Genomic DNA, 16500 nt, shown 5'->3' on the forward strand with positions numbered 1-16500 from the left:
TACCCTTGTCTCAGGTTCCTGCTCCCACCCGTCTCCTTACTCCCCCGTCTCCCCGTCATGGGTCAACTCTGTTCTCAACAGAGTCTGGTGCTTTGGGTCCTTTGTTATTCCCTCCTGTGCTTCTTTCTGTCCATACCTGAGATTGGTCACGGTGCATCTGTCCCTCTCCTGGCCAACTTCACTCCGTGTGATACCTTGCAGTTCAGTCCTGTAAGGTGCCCGTTAGGTATTTTTCATCTTTGTATCCCAGTACAGATCTCATACATTAGGCATTTAGGATGGATGCTAAAGTGTGCATACTGAAAAAACACATGTGTATAATCTTTTTACCTTTTATTGATTTGGTTTTGGGCCAGATCTGACAGTGCTCAGGGCTTACTCCTGGCTCTGCACTTAGGGATCCTTGGGGGACCGTGTGTGTGCCAGCGATCAAACCCTGGTTAGCTGTGTGCAAGGCATGTTCCCTGCATGCTATATTCTTTTTCTGGCCCATGACTTGGTCTTTTCATTCTGATGATTTTGTTGTTGTTGTTTGTTTGTTTGTTTGTTTTTGAGTCATACCTAGCTTTGCGCAGGGGTTGGTTACTCCTGGCTCTGCACTCAGGAATTTGTATGCGACACAAGATCCCTACCCACTGTACTGTAGGTTGGGCTCTGGTCTTTTTATATTTTGTATGTGTAAGAATAACTTGCAGAACTTAATGATGTTGGTCTCTCACTAGAGAGGTTAAAATTAAGTCTTCTTAATCTCTTTTTTTTTAATTAAAATTTTTTTTTTGATTTTATTGAATCACTGTGAGATAGTTACAAGCTTTCATGTTTGGGTTACAATTTCACAATGATCAAACACCCATCCCTCCACCAGTTCACATTCCCCACCACCAATATCCCGGGTATACCCACCCTTTCCCACCCTCTCCCTGCCTCTAAGTCTTCTTAATCTCATCCTAACTGAAGAGACTAAGTTTTTCTAGCCTATTATAGGGTCATGGAAGCATCATTCTAACGAGTATATGCTCCTGATGTTTCTGAGTAGTGAAAAAAGTCATGGTCATAATGATGGAAATATATTTTAAGAAACTATAGGATAAAATTTTATAAAAAGTTTTTTTTTTTAGCCATTTGTGTTGAGGTACTAGGATTCACAATACTGATAGTTATGCTTTTCATGCAGACATCATTCCAGTCCCACCCCAGTCAGCAGAGACCTGGTGTCCTTCTCTAGTCCCCAGCGTCCCTCCCAGGCTCCTCCCCGTCCTGTGTAAGCTCAGTTCTAGAATCAGAATCTCTAGTTCTGATGACTGGATTGGTTTTTTTTTTTTGGTGGGGTGGAGGGAGGGGCATACCCATCATTGCTGAAGAATTATTCTAGGCTCTGCATGACATGGTGATTCCTATAAATGTAGACAATTAAAGCTGAACTTTTGAAATTACACAAAATTATGTATCAGTGGTAAGTTGATAGTCTTTTTTTTTCAAAAATTGTCTTTCTTTTTGTAGATATATACATTTAAAAATTAAGAGCATGCAGAATTCTTTGGTAGTACATTTTTTAGAGGGGGAGGGTCACTCAGCAGTGCTCGGGACTTACTCCTGGCTCTGTGCTTAGGGATCACTCCCGGGAGCTGGCGGGATCATAGTGGGTGCTGGGATTGAACCGGGGCTGGCTGTGTGCAAGGCTGGTACCCTCCTCCCTGTACTATGGCTCCAGCCCCTGTGCTAATACATGTAAGTATCGAAATAGACGAATCCTACAGATACACAGTTTAGTAAGTGGGAGGAGTGAATTCAAAAGATTTTTGTTTTTTTTGTTTGTTTTTTTGGGGTCACACCTGGTGATGCACAGGGGTTACTCCTGGCTTTGCACTCAGGAATTACTCATGGTGGTGCTCGGGGGACCATATGGGATGCTGGGAATCGAACCCGGGTTGGCCGTGTGCAAGACAAGCACCCTACCCACTGTGCTATCGCTCCAGCCCTGAATTCAGAAGATTTAAGGGAAAGTATAAGTCTGTAAAGGTGCTTTTTATCCTAAAAAGGGAATATTGGCTTTATTATTGGTAGTCATACTTAAATATCTGCATGAATTAGTAAAAGACTGTGGAAGCCAGAGTGATAGTACAGTGGTAGGGCACTTGCCTTACATATAGCTAGCCAGGCTTTGATCCCCAGCATCCTAGATAGTCCCCCTAATCCCACCAGAAGTGATCTCTGGGTACAGAGACAGAAGTGATCAGAAGTGCAGGCAGGAGCACTGTCCCAAAACAACAAAAAAAGTAGCAGATTGTACAGGTAAGCTTTGGGTATGTGCACCTTAGCATCCTCAGTGCCCACTGTATAAAGATAAAAATACTTTTTCTTCCCTCTCAGTTTTTGGGCCACACCCCAAAACTGGACTGACTGGCTCTGTGCTCAGGATCACCTGGATCACCTCAGTACTCAGAGGGACCCCGTGGGGTGACAGGGATTGAACCTGGATCAGTCACGTGCAAGGCAAGAGCCTTCCCCGACGTACTATCTCTCTGGCTCCAAGATGAAAAATACTTAATTGGCACCTCTCAGGAACAATTTTCTAGCAATGCATGGTGAAAGTTCATTTTTGTATTGAACTTTACAAGATGTTTCATATTACCTTAGTAAATATGAGTTATCTGTTTTGCAGAGAATAGCACTGTAGCACCGTCCTCCCATTGTTCATCGGTTTGCTTGAGTGGGCACCAGTAATGTCTCCATTGTGAGACTTGTTACTGTTTTTAGCATATCGAATACACCACGGGTAGCTTGCCAGGCTCTGCCGTGCGGGCAGGATACTCTTGGTAGCTTGCCGGCCTCTCTGAGAAGGACGGAGGGATTGAACTGGAGGGATTGAACCTGAGTTGGCTGTGTGCAAGGCAAACGCCCTACCCACTGTGCTATTGCTCCAGTCCAAAATAGTCTGTATTTCATTAAAATACAACTCATTTAATAAAATCAGTTTGTGAATTTTTCTCTTAAGAGTTGTTATAATTATTTCATAATTTTTTTTTTAATCTAGACTCCTAAAACACAAGGATCAAATAGCGTGGATCTAAATGAAATCTGCAAATTGCAAAATATAATTAAGGTAAGGTGGGTTGTTAAAATTGTGGTTAAGCCTAAATTAATAAAATGTATAGATTGCTGCATTTCTTTATAGTGTTTTATATTTCTTTTTTGTGTGTGTGTGTTGTTGTGTTTGTTTTGTCATCCAAGTGGTATTCAGGTGGTCCCAGGCCCCCTGCTGGTGATTGTCGGCCAGCCGTGTTTGTGTCCAGTATGAGAGCCCAGGGCTGTGGTGCAGCTCCTGCCGTGCCCTGCAGCCTTAGGGGTCTGCAGGAGCCCCCAGGCTAAGAATGCTGTTCTGTAGGTGGGTTTCTGTGTCCTGAGAAGGGACGCCGTCTGTAATCCTGTGTGCCCGCACCTAGCAAGGAGCCTCTAGTCAAACCTGCACGCAGTCCTTCAGGCGGTACTTAGTTGGGGTTTATCCTGTGACACCTCAAAAGACTTTCTGAGAGTTTCACAGCTGATACATACCGAACCAGGATTCAAAAACCAGGGTCTGGTTACATTTGTACTCTAGTAGTAATAAAAACAAAACCAAACGATTTCACACCTGGGGCCAGGAGGTAGTCCAGTGCTTCTGTACCTGCCTGAGTGCGCTGTGCTGGGTTCTGTGTTCAGCAGCACACGGGTCCCTTGGCACTGCTGGGTTATAGGCCCTATCATGGCCCTGGCCTGGCCAGCAGTGAAGGGCCTGAGCAGCAGCTCAGCCTTGCGTCCTTGCAGTGAACTGCCGGCACATTTGGTTTAGAATCACTGTTGGGCCCCTGGACCTCTTGAGTGTCACTTGGGAGGTCCCCTCCCCCCAAGAAAGGGAAAACCCAAAACCTGACAGTAATTTGCATACTAAACAATGCACTGCCATGGCAAGACTCTGTAACTCAGACTTTTTTCTTTAAAGAGTTACCTTATTACTGATACAAACCAGCAGAAGCTACCATAAGAGAAAACACTTACAATGTATATAATATTGCCGCTTTGTCACTGTCTTTTAATGACAGGTTGGTGACAAGCAACAAAAATAAACTCTCAGTAAGGCAAGAGAGAGCTTGCTTGCAGGACCCAGGGTAGTCAGTCCCCTGAAGCTTTGTGGCCTCAGGTGGGACAGGCGTTGCCAGCACCAGGGTAGATTGCCCAGAGAACAGCCTCTTGAGGGTGCAGCTCCCCCTCTGAGCCGCTCTGTCAGGGTCCAGGGGCCTGGAGTGAGGCCGGTGTCTCGTGTGGGAGCAGGTTGCAGTGGCTGACACTCTGGGCAGCCCATCACGACTGGGGAAGGGAACAGCCAGCAAGAGGGCGGGACTCCTAAGCCAACAGATAAGCCCTGCGCGTGGGGGCCTGGGCTGGACCCTTGGCACTGCACAGAGCCCTGAGCACTGAGCCGGAGTAGCCCCCCCCCCCCCCCCCGCACTTTTGGAAGTGGCCCAGACCCCAAAAAGTTAAAAAAGAGAAAGAAAACACAGATTTGGCAGAAGGTTGACAGTGATAACTGTGGCTTATGTCATTAGCAGGAACTCATGTCTATACATGTTAAGGAATCAGGGAGCCAGGGTAGATTTGTTTACCTTTTATTTATTTTTTCTTTTTTACCGATTCTACACGTTGGAGGTAGAAAAAGTTTTTTTTTTTTTTTTTAATGGTCCGAGAAAGAAAATTGTGGAGTCTTAAACAATTATTCAAATTTTGTGTTTTGGTGTTTGGACTACACCGGCAGTGCAGAATGCTTACTCCTGGATCCGCAGTCAGGGGGTCACACTCAGAAGACTGGGGGGACCATACTGGGTGCCAGGGATCAAACCCGGGTCTGCCCTGAGCAAGGTCAGCACTTGACCCACTGTTCTATGTCACTGGCTCCAAAATTATTCATATTTTAACCCCTTTTTAAATTCTCTTCAGTCTTGGTATGTTTAGAAAATTGTTTCAGGGACTGGGACAATAAGATGGCTTGTGTGAATTCTTTGATTATAAATCTTTTTTTTTTTAATTTAAGGAACTCAAGCAAAACCGGAGTCAGGAGATTGATAATCACCAGCACGAAATGTCCGTATTGCAGAGTACATATGAACAAAAATTAACAGAAATAAGTCGTAGACATCGAGAGGAACTGAGAGACTATGAAGGAAAGATTGAAGAACTAGAAAATCTTGTACAGCAAGGTTATTACTTTGGGACTGGGAATCTAACTCTTTGATAGAGTTCATGCTTCACATGTGTGGGGGTCCTGGCAATTTAACATAGGACAGTGTGTACCTAAGTGACAAATCTAGCAAATGGGGCTGGAGCGACAGTACAGCAGGTAGACACTAGTCTTGCTTTCGGCCAACCCGGGTTTGTTCCCAGGCACCACATATGGTCGCCCTGACCACTGCCAGGAGTGATCCCTGATGACAGATCCAGGAGTTAACCCTGAGCATCTCTGGGCTTGGCCCCAAAAAGCAAAAATCAAAAAAGAATGAGCAGATGATCAGTTCTGCTCTGTGTTCGAGTTTGTGGTGAGAGCATTCCTGTTGAGATCTGGCTGAAATAACGAGATCTTTTGCCTTTATTACAGAAAGGCTTTTGTTTTAATACATAGATTTCTTTAAATTGTTTAGTGTATTTTCACTTGCTCAAAAACATAGATATTAGGTTTTTCAGTAGTTGAGAATATCTTTCCCCAACCTTTTTTTCTTTTTAAAAAATATATACATATGCAATATGTGATTGGAGATCCTGCTCGGGAAGGGAGATGCGTGCTGAAAGTAGACTAGAGACTGAACAGGATGACCACTCAATACCCTTATTTGGAACCACAACACCCCAAAGGAAAGAGAGATATCAAATTGGAATGCCCTGCTACAGAGGCGGCGTGGGGTGGGGGGATGGGACTGGGGGGGTGGGAGGGATACTGGGTTCATGGGTGGTGGAGAATGGACACTGGTGGAGGGATGGGCTCTTAAACATTGCATGAGGGAAAAACAAGCACGATAATGTGTGAATCTGTAACTGTACCCTCACTGTGACTCACTAATTTAAAAATAAATAAATTAAAAAAATACATATATACACATGTATGAATGATACATATTTTGGTTTTGGGATCACATGTGGTAGTCCTCAGGGCTGTGTGCTTAGGGATGACACCTGGGGGTCTCAGAGGACCGTATGGAATGCCAGGGACCTGGGTTGACCACATGCAAGGCAAGCTTCCTGCCCACTGTACTGTCTTTCTGAATTTCCTGAATTTCCTCTTTTTCTTGGTCAATTGTTGATTTTATAGTTTTTTTAAATTATTATTTTTGCTCCATTTAAAAATGCTTAATTATTATAGTGATTTAACTTTTTTTTTTTTAGTGACTTAATTTGTACATTTTTAATCATTTTTTGTTTTTTCTACCCCTGGTGCACCTTGGCCATTAGGGACTATGGGCTCTGCTCAGGAGTGACCCTGGTGGTGCTAGGGGACTGGATGCAAGTCAGGTGTCTTACCCCAGCACAGTGTCTCTGGCCCGGAGACTTAAATTGGGCAGGAAGGGGAGGAATAGAGATTGTTCTTGGCCTTGTATTCAGGGCTCACTCACTCCCGGCCAGCCATCTGGGTACTGGCGATGTAACCTGTGTGGGCCATGTGCAAGGCAAGTGCCTCACTGTACTATCTCCCCGTCCACCGCCTAAGGGACACCTTGGTTGCTTTCAAGTTTGTAATCACAAATAAAACTGCTAAAGACATTCAGTGGACATCATTTTGATCTGCTTTTGGTAAATAAATCTCACGGAGTTCTGCAATTGCGGGAGCATAGGAAGAGTGTGTTTTACAGGAAACTGCCCAGCTCTCTTCCAGTATGCTGTACCGCTTTGCATTCTCACAGAAGAATGGGAATTCCTTTTGTTCTGTCCTCATCAGTACTTGGGATTGTTAGTGTTCTGGGTTGTGGCCACTCTCCAAGGAGTGTGGTGTTATCATTTCATTTGTTTTGTTTTCTTGGTAATCTTGGGAGGTCCCCCGAAGTCGAAGTCTGTTAAGTCCTTCAGTGGTATATAAGCTGTTCATCTCCTGTACCTGATATTTGACTTCCTTGAATTGATGTTTATATTCTAGGTGACTCGGGGAGTGGCAGTGATTGGCCTAAAATCCAAGAACTGACAAAGACCATTCAGAGTCTGCAGACTGAGAAAGTTGGGTCTGCCCAAAAAATGGAAGAACTTGAAGAAACAATAAAAAACATAAGGAAAAAATTGTCCTTTGCGGAGAATGACCGAGATATGTTAAGGAAAGAACAAGAACGTCTAACTGTGGAAAACAGACAAATAATGAATGAATGTGAAAGCTTAAAACTGGAGTGTAACAAATTGCAGGCTTCTGGCCCAGGGCAGAGTGCAGGTGAGCCAGCAGGGGGACTCCAGGAACCAGGGGGAGTTCCTCCTGCACGCCGTCCACGGAGGACGTGTCCAGCTGCAGGAAGTGCTCCCTGCCTCCGAATGTCTGGGGCTTTATTCTGATGGGGGTCTCATTGCGTTGTAGCTGTTTTAGAGAAAACCCCTTCACTATAGGTAGAAATTGAGTGTGGGTGGAAATGCTGCGTCATTTGAGACTGATGGCTTAGACTTGTTGCTGTAATTAGTAGACCAAAACTAGAAGTTTTCTACTAGAAAAGGTTAGACATTCCTCAGGCACCTTTCTCGTTTTCTTGGAACTCACTTGTTTTGGAGGCTGTGCGAGCATTCTGAGGTAACAAACTAGACATCTGAGGCTAAGATAGACATTCTTGGGATGAGATTTGGGCTATTTCTGAATTTTTACAGAACAAAATACTGTCTGTAATTCATTAGGGCTCAGGTCCTTTAGTTAAATCTGCGTGTGTTTGTGTGTATAGTTCCACACCTGGTGGTGCTCAGGGCTTACTCCTGGCTTTGTGCTCAACACCCCTGGTGTTGCTCAGGGCACCATATGGGGTTCTGGGCTCTAACTTGGGTTGGCAACTTGCAAGGCAATTGCCTTACCTACTGTACTATCACTCCAGCCCCTTAAACTTTGTTCACCTTTTGAAAGGACTTTTTTTTTTCTTACTGAAATAGACCAAATACGAGTATTCAGTTTTGCTAGGAAATATAACGGGAGCTCTTGAGCTGAGAAGTTGCAGGGTTTTTGTTTTGGGGCAGCAACTGTCAGTACATAGGGTTACTCCTGGCTCTGTGCTCAAGAATCTCCTGGTAGGCTCAGGGGACCTTATGTGGTATGGGGATCGAACCTGGGTCAGACTCATGCAAAGCAAGGGCCTTACTGGCTGTACTGTCGTGCCGGCCCCAGATGCACGGCTTTTGGTATTGTTTTTCGGTTTGTCTTCACAATATGAACTTCTGTTTCATGGACTCATTCTTTCCCTCTCTGGAGGTTGATAGCCCTTATGTGTCTGTGTGTTGGGGACCAGACAGACAACCAGGCAGAGGACCCCCACTGGGGCAGCATCCCAGGGTGGCTTATGTCTCCGGACTCCAGCATCCCTTCCTGTTTGTCTTGTCCCCAAATTTGTGCACCCCCAGTCCCTGACTTCTGTGCTCTTTGCTTAGTTGCTAAGTGATCCTCACTTGCATGACAGACTTTCTGTCAAATAAAATTTAAGTTCAAAGTAAAGCCACCAACTTGTTCTCTTCTTCTCCCCCTCTGATGGTGATGGGTCTTTTGCAATCTCCCGGCCTCCCGACACGATATAGAGCCATCACGTGGCAGGGCTTCTCTGCAGTCCAGAGCCGTTTCGAGATTATAGCCCAGAGGAACTGAGGGTTTCTCAGAGGGACTGCAGGCCTGGGAGACATTTCCCTAGGGTTCTCAGCTTCTTTCTCCGTTGGCTGTAACCAAAGTAGGTCTATACATTTGTTGTTGTTGTTGTTGTTGTTGTTTGTTTTTATTTTGGACCACACCTGATGATGTGGGGCTGATTCCCTGACTCTGCTCAGGGATCACTCCTGGCAGGACTTGGGGGGCCATAGGTGATGCTGGGGATTGAACTCACATTGGCTGCTTTCAGGGCAAGCACCCTACCTGCTGCGTTCTCTCTTTGGTCCCAGTACTTTTAAAAGTACATCAGTCTGAATAATAGATTAGATGGTCCATATGGTTTATTTGCTTACAGGATAAACCCACTCTGCTTGTCTTGGATTTCATTTGCACTGTGGGTGATTAACTTCAGCCCATCTCTTTTTGCATGGTTATAACTGATCTCTTACAGGAGAAAAATAGCACAGCCCTTAAGAATCTGACTAGTTTTGGGGCTGGAGTAATAGCACAGTGGATAGGGCGTTTGCCTTGCACGCGGCCGACCCGGGTTCAATTCCCAGCATTCAATGTGGTCCTCCGAGCACTGCCAGGAGTAATTCCTGAGTGCATGAGCCTGAGCATCACCGGGTATGACCCAAAAAGCAAAAAAAAAAAAAAAGAATATGACTAGTTTAGAATCCAGCTCTCTCACTAGCCGACCGTGGGCAAATTGACATCTCTGTGTATGAATTTTTCTCTCTCTGCTTGGGATACTGAAACCATCTTCACGGTTGTTAGAGTTGTAAAGAGTTTACTTACTCGCGGAGTTCTCCTTAGAGTGGCGTCTGGCCCGCAGGACGCATTATGAACGTGGTGTTTGTTTTTGCTCTCCACGACCTTTTTCCCCTTTATGTTGGGGTGTCCTGTGGTCACACACTTGGCTGCAGTGCTGAGGGTCACACTGGCAGAACTGGGGGTTGTGCATTGTTGTATGCAGTGTCGAGTGACAAGCCTGTGGCCCAACCACCGAGCCACAGCCTAGTCCGATCTCTGAATATTTCTCCAGTATGGTTTTATTTTTTCATTCTTCAGCCAGATGATTTTTCAGAAATCCAAAATGTTTAGTCCTTGTGGCTGCCTGAGAATAAAATAATTTAAAGGTCACGGATCAAATATAATACAGGAGTTGATTCAGTTTGACCCCTGGCACCACATGTGGTCTCTTGACTGCTGCCAAGTGTGGCCCAATAACAAAACAAAAGAAAACAAAAAGTTAAGTCTAAACCACTTGATTGGACATAAATATTTTTCATGTTCTGTCCCTGGTTAAGTGCCATCTTCCCATTGTAGTGCTCTCTCTCTCTCCCTCTTTCCCTCTCTCTCTCCTATCCTCTCTCTCTCCCTCTCCCTCTCTTCTTCTCTCTTTCTCTCCTATCTCTCCTCTCTCTCTCTTACCCCCCCTCTCTTTCTCTCTCCTCTCTCTCTCTCTCTCTCTTTCTGTTTTAAGTCAGGTAAAAATTTATATAAAGAAATTTACTTAGGGCTGGAGTTACAGTACAGTGGGTAGGGTGCTTGCCCCATATATCCAACCTGGGTTCAATCCCTGGAATCACATATGTTCCTATGAGAACTGCCAGAAGTGATCTCTGAGCACAGAGGCATGAGTAAGCCCTGAGCAGTGTGGGCATCCCCCAAATAAATTTACTTAGTAGAGACCTGTGAGAGGAGAGAGAGAGAGAGAGAGAGAGATAGGTGTAAGAGAGAACAGTTGGGTTCCTCCAGGGCGAGGGAGGAGAATCTTCTTTTTTTTTTTTTTTTTTTGCTTTTCGGGTCACACCCAATGATGCACAGATTTCACTCCTGGCTCTACACTCAGGAATTACTCCTGGCGGTGCTGGGGGACCAATGGGATGCTGGGAATCGAACCCAGGTCGGCTGCATGCCCTACCCGCTGTGCTATCATTCCAGCCCCTGAGGGCGGGGAATCTTCACACAGCTCGCTTGTCTTTGCATTTGCAGCTGTTACGGTGATGTTGTCTGTTTCTTTCCTAACTTTTGGTAATTGGATTCAGGTGTTATTTCACTGCTAGCTATGTATTGTTGTCACTTCCCAACACTACATGTCCATACACACATACACACACACACGTATATATTATATATAATTTAAATATGTATTATATATAATTATTTGAAATACAAAAGTTGATTTTTTTAGTTTAATTTTTGGTTTGGGGCCACACCTAGCCATACTAAGGTCTTACTCCAGGCTCTGTGCTCAGGGATCAGTTCTGGCAGTGGTGCCAGTGCCTTAACCACTGGACTATCTCTAGCCCTAACTGAAGTTTGAGATCAGTAGTTTAAGTCACTTTAGAAAACTGTGAGGTTAATGTATCGTGCTATAAATAATGCCTTCATTTTAAGCTTTCTCCTAACACTATTTCCTGGTACACAAACTAATCATCTCATTTTGAAACATAGTAGTTTTAATTTTCTGTTTGGGGGCCACTCCTGGAGGTGTTCAGGGCTTCCTCCTGGCTCTGCCCTCAGGGATCATGCCTGGTGGGCTTGGGGGACCATCTGTAGTGCCAGGGGTCAAACCTGGGTTCACCACGTGTAAGGCAAGCCCACCGTACTATTGCTTTGACATAAGTTAATATTTTTTATCAAGACAATGACTTATGACTTAGCAAAATATGATTTTTCTGTTTATCTAAAAAATATAGTATTAAACAGTTTTTATTTTTTTGTCAAGATAGAAATACAATATAAAAATATATTTACTAAAAACTATGGCAGTCAAAAATAGTTTTTAGTAAATGTATTTTTTATTTAAAATCAAAATATTTTGATTGCCATAGTACTTAGGTAGGTGCAAATGATTATAGATAACATTTTATTATGGCTTGCTAATTGTGGTAACAAATATAATTTTAACTGGATTTCATTATCAAAAATTTTAAGGAATATTAGATTAATAGGTAATCATAAAAAATTTTAAGGAATTTTAATATTAGATTAATTTGTGTTTTTACAGATGCAGAAACCGAAATTAGCAGGTTGAATAATATAAACCAGGTAACTCATTAAGAGAGACAACTTTTGGCATAGGTTTACTGAGAGAAAGTATTTTGCCATAGTTTTCATGATTTCTGTGAATTTACGCTGCCGTTACTCTAGAGACTTTCATGTCAGCAATTTTGTTTTCTTGCTAATAACAAACTCGCATCATAAATTGACATACCTCTTTTTTTTTAATCTTTTTTTATTGAATCACTGTGGGATAGACCATTTTAAAGCTGTTTGTAAATTGGCATAACTTTTCAGGTTCTGTTTTGTTTTGGGCCATACCCAGTGGTGCTCAGGGCTTACTCCTGGCTCCGTGCTCAGTGCTCAGTCTCTGGGGATGATAATGGGCTGCTGCAAATCAAACACGGGTTGGCCTTATGCATGGCCAGAGCTCGCTCGACCTGCTGGACCGTTGCTCCCGACTCAAAGCTTCTATAATTTCCTAAAGTGCAGGTGTTTTGACAAGTGGTATATATGTAGACCCGGTGGAAGCACATCAGTTCAGATACAGCATCTTGAGTTCCCATAAGAAATTCCGGGAGTTGTTCCTTTTTCTAATAATTGCAAGTGTTTTGTAAATATATGATATTTTCAAATAAAGAAATTTTCTGTAAGAATGTGTATGAAATGAGTGACCGGCTTAACATGATCCTGTTGTGCACGCTTCTGATATTTATATATTTCTAAAGAAATGCTGACTGGAAATGCATTGCATGCTAGCTTTTTGGTAAACTTAAAATTTTTCATCTGAAAAACACCCTTTTAAATTTTTATAGGCTAATCTTGCTGACGACAATCTAAAACTGAGAATGCATGTTCAAGCTTTAGAAAAAGAAAATGCATTGATGATTCAAGAAAAGGTAGGTGCAAATAAGTAAGGTAACGGCTAAAGGCCAGCTGATATCCAAGTGGAATGTTTAGTTCCTTCGTCCTGGGGAAAGCTAATCTTGTTGATACTTGTCGGGCAGGTTGAAGTACGGCCAGGGTTCAGAGTAGGAGAGGCTGGCTCGAGCTTACGTTTCCAGATAAGGCAGTAGTGATATATCTCTACGTAGGAGCGGAAAGATCGGGGTTCAGGAGTCCTGACGACGGCAGCAGACACAGGTGGGTCGGTAGTCTGGAGAAACTAATGCTCAAACCTTGTGTGGTCAGTTGATGTCTTAGTGGGCAAGGGGTGTGGGCCTTTCTCAGTGGTAGGAATAGATGGGATCTTTCTGTGTGTGTCTTATTTAGCAAAGTTGGGCTAAGTTACGTGATGTGATCTTTAGTATGGGGAGAGTTAGTTTTATACTTGTACCACTTGGTATTTTCTTGGCTACATCAGAATAGGTGTAGGGAGGAGTATGAAGTTCCAGGTCAGTTGCTCAATTTCAGACCTTTATTATTTTTTTTGTTTGAAGTCATACCCAGTGGTGCTCAGGGCTTATTCGTTGCTCTGGGTTAGGTATTGAACTGGGATCGGCCAAAGGCAAGGCAAGCACCTTATCCCCTGTACTATATCTCTGGTTCTGTAATATTTAAATATTTTTAACATACTGGTATAGGTAATCAGTAATATAAATATTGGAAACAGTACTCAAAACCTCTGTTGGTCTCTTTCCAAAACCAGTTTTATGTAGATTCTTTCTGACTATATTTGTACATGTATGAATAACCTCAAAAAAATCAAATGCTGAGGCTGGGATCTGAATCAGTGGAATAGTGTACAACTTGTTTTGATGAGGGCCTTGGATTCTTTTTTTCTTTTTTTGCTTTTTGGATCACACCCAGCAATGCTCAGTGGTTACTCCTGGCTTTTGTACTCAGGAATTACTCCTGGCGGTGCTTGGGGGACTATATGGGATGCCGGGGATCGAACCCGGGTCGGCCACGTGAGGGCCTTGGATTCTAATTCTGACATCATAAAGAAATTATGTGTATATATATATATGTATACATATATATATACACACTCTGCTTCTATAAACTTCAAGATTATATTTTCAGTATTCTTCTATAGCAGTATGTAAGTATTATTTACATTGCCATTGGGGGGGGCACACTGGATTGTACTTAGGACTTACTCCTGGCTCTGTGCTCAGGGATCACTCCTGGCGGGGCTTGGGAGACCATCTGGGGATTGAACCTGGGTGAGCTATGTTCGTGGCAAGCACCCTCCCCTCTGTACTATTGCTCTGACTCATGCGTGGGAAAATTCTTGGTGTGTACACTGACAGGCATTATAGGAGCCTTACTTCCTTTCTACCTGCCACAGCCAGTTCTACTCCAGTAATTTCTTTAACATATTTATATGTCTTCTGATCTTTCTGTACTCCCATTGCATTCTATTCTCTAATTGGCTTAAGTGTATTTTGTTGTTTGTACATCTCTGCATAGATCTGTAACCATTTCCCTGTAAGTACAGCTGCTTTCCTTTCCTTTGAAAGAAATCCATTTTAAATAATCTGTTGTAACTTTTTCTTTAATTATGTCTTCTTTGGTTCCACTCACTGACTATAAATGCCAAAAGTACCTGTAAAACCTGTTGTTCTTATATCCACAATGAAATAATTTTGTGTGGTTCTCCTAATGGGATATAGATAATTTTGAAGAGACATGAAAGAGTGCTGATTCCGTTTTTTGTTTTGTTTTGGTCCACACCAGCTGTGCTAATGGATCTGTGCTCAAGGATCACTCCTGGCAGAGTTGGAGGGGCAGGGAAGGAAGGAAATGAGGAAATGACCGTGAACAGGGTTGGCCACATGTTTGGCAAGCGCCCAGAAAGTGCTTTTTTTTTTTTTTTCTAAACAGCACATCCTACGTACTTAGTGCTCACTCCCAGTCTGTGTTCAGGAATCACTCCTGACGGTGCTTGGGAGATCATGTGGAGTGTGGGGATGTAACCTGGTTAGACACATGCAAGGCAGTTTGCCCTACCCAATGTGCTCTCTCTCTGACCCCAGAAATTTTATTTACAATTGAGGTACCATAGTTTATTGTAGTCTTGAAGTCACTGTTTTATAATTGCAGAGCCATAGAATGTAAATTCAAAATATCAGTGCAAACATGAAGTCATGAAATTTGCATGTAAGTGGATCAACATGGAAAGTATCATGCTGAGTGAAATGAGTCAGAAAGAAAGAGACAGACATAGAAAGATCACACTCATATGTGGAATATAAAGTAGCTGAGAGGTACAAGCTTACAATGTTGCGACTCCTGGCAGACATTTCTCTGGACTTAGTTACTAAAATACTAAAATACAGAAATCCAAAACTATGCTGCTGCTAGTGCGGCCTCCTGACCTCATATCTCTTCATTCTCAGCAATGGAAAACAAATTACCAAATGCTTTCTTTTCAGCAGATCGACTTTAGGGGGGAGAAACTCCAAATCAATAATAGTGAATTTTTTTTGTTTAAATATTGAATGTAATCAAAGTAAAGTGAAAGTAAAGTGAAATTTACCAGTTACATATGCGGGGTGGGGGGCTGGGGAGGTGGGGGGAAGTGGGGAGGTATATCGTGATTCTTGTGGTGGAATATGTGCACTGGTGAAGGGATGGGAGTTTGAGCATTGTATAACTGAGACTTTAACCTGAACGCTTTGTAACTTTCCACATGGTGAATCAATAAAAGAATTAAAAAAAAATAAATAAAATATCAGTGCAAGAAGGCTTTCCATGGCCACAGACATGACTCGGGGCTCGGGTCACATGCTGTGCGCACAGGGGACATTGCACAGTCCTCTGAGCACTGCCGCTGTGACCCGGAAGAAAAAACGGGGCAGAACTAGTTTAACAGACATCATCGTCACAGTTTGAAATAATGTTGAAGCATAGAGAACTAATCCACGCTGGAATTTTGGAGGAAATGCATGAAATATCCATGGAGTAAAACACAGAATGTACTTTAACATTTTTGTGTAGATTGATTTCTTGGAATGGTAATTTTGAAAGGAGGGAACTTTGTTATATGCTCAGGTCAGAAGGTAAAGAAAAGACACAGGGTTTTTGTTTTTTTGGTCAATGAAAAGACTCATGGGCTGGGGATGTGACACGAGTGGTAACGCACCTGCTCTGCCTTGGGTTCTGCCCCTGGACACTCTGTGTTTCGCTTCTGCCCAGCACTGGGGGTGGCCCTGGCCCCATGGATGTGGCCCCACAAATAAAAATAACCAAAAGATTCTTTGTTCAGATAGACCTCTGCTAGGAATTTTGTTTTTTTGGGACCATATTCTGTTGAGCTTAAGGCTTACTCCTGGCTCTGAGTTAGAGCTTATTCCTTGAAGGCTCAGTGGACTATTTGGGGTGTTGGGGATTAAACCCTATGGACATGTGCATGGCAAGCACCTTACCATTGCACTCTCTCTGGCCCATGCTAGGGATCTTTTTATTTCGTTTTATTTATTTATTTATTTATTTATTTATTTATTTGTTGTTTTTGGACCACACCAGTGGTGCTCAGGGATTACCTCTGGTTCTTCACTCAGGAATTACTCCTGGCAGTGCTCAGGAGCCATATGGGATGCTGAGACTCAAACCTGGGTCTGGCGCCTGCAGCTCAACTGCTGACTTTCTAGAATTTTTCTCTTTCTTTTTTTCTTTTTTCTTTTTTTGGGGGGTCACACCAAAATCGAACCTGG

General features: G+C 43.2%; 1 protein-coding gene across 1 annotated transcript in view; it reads left to right on the forward strand.

The window, feature by feature from the left end:
- The window catches only part of TRIP11 (thyroid hormone receptor interactor 11), a 72416-nt gene that overhangs the window by 16891 nt on the left and 39025 nt on the right, over window positions 1–16500 (forward strand). The window contains exons 5-9 of the mRNA XM_055130355.1: window positions 3035–3103; window positions 5066–5231; window positions 7154–7435; window positions 11847–11887; window positions 12655–12738. Coding sequence (XP_054986330.1) covers window positions 3035–3103; window positions 5066–5231; window positions 7154–7435; window positions 11847–11887; window positions 12655–12738 — 642 coding nt within the window. The remainder of the gene's footprint in view (window positions 1–3034; window positions 3104–5065; window positions 5232–7153; window positions 7436–11846; window positions 11888–12654; window positions 12739–16500) is intronic.

The sequence above is a fragment of the Sorex araneus genome, chromosome 3 (assembly GCF_027595985.1).
Source record: "Sorex araneus isolate mSorAra2 chromosome 3, mSorAra2.pri, whole genome shotgun sequence".
NCBI classification, from domain to species: Eukaryota; Metazoa; Chordata; class Mammalia; order Eulipotyphla; family Soricidae; genus Sorex; species Sorex araneus.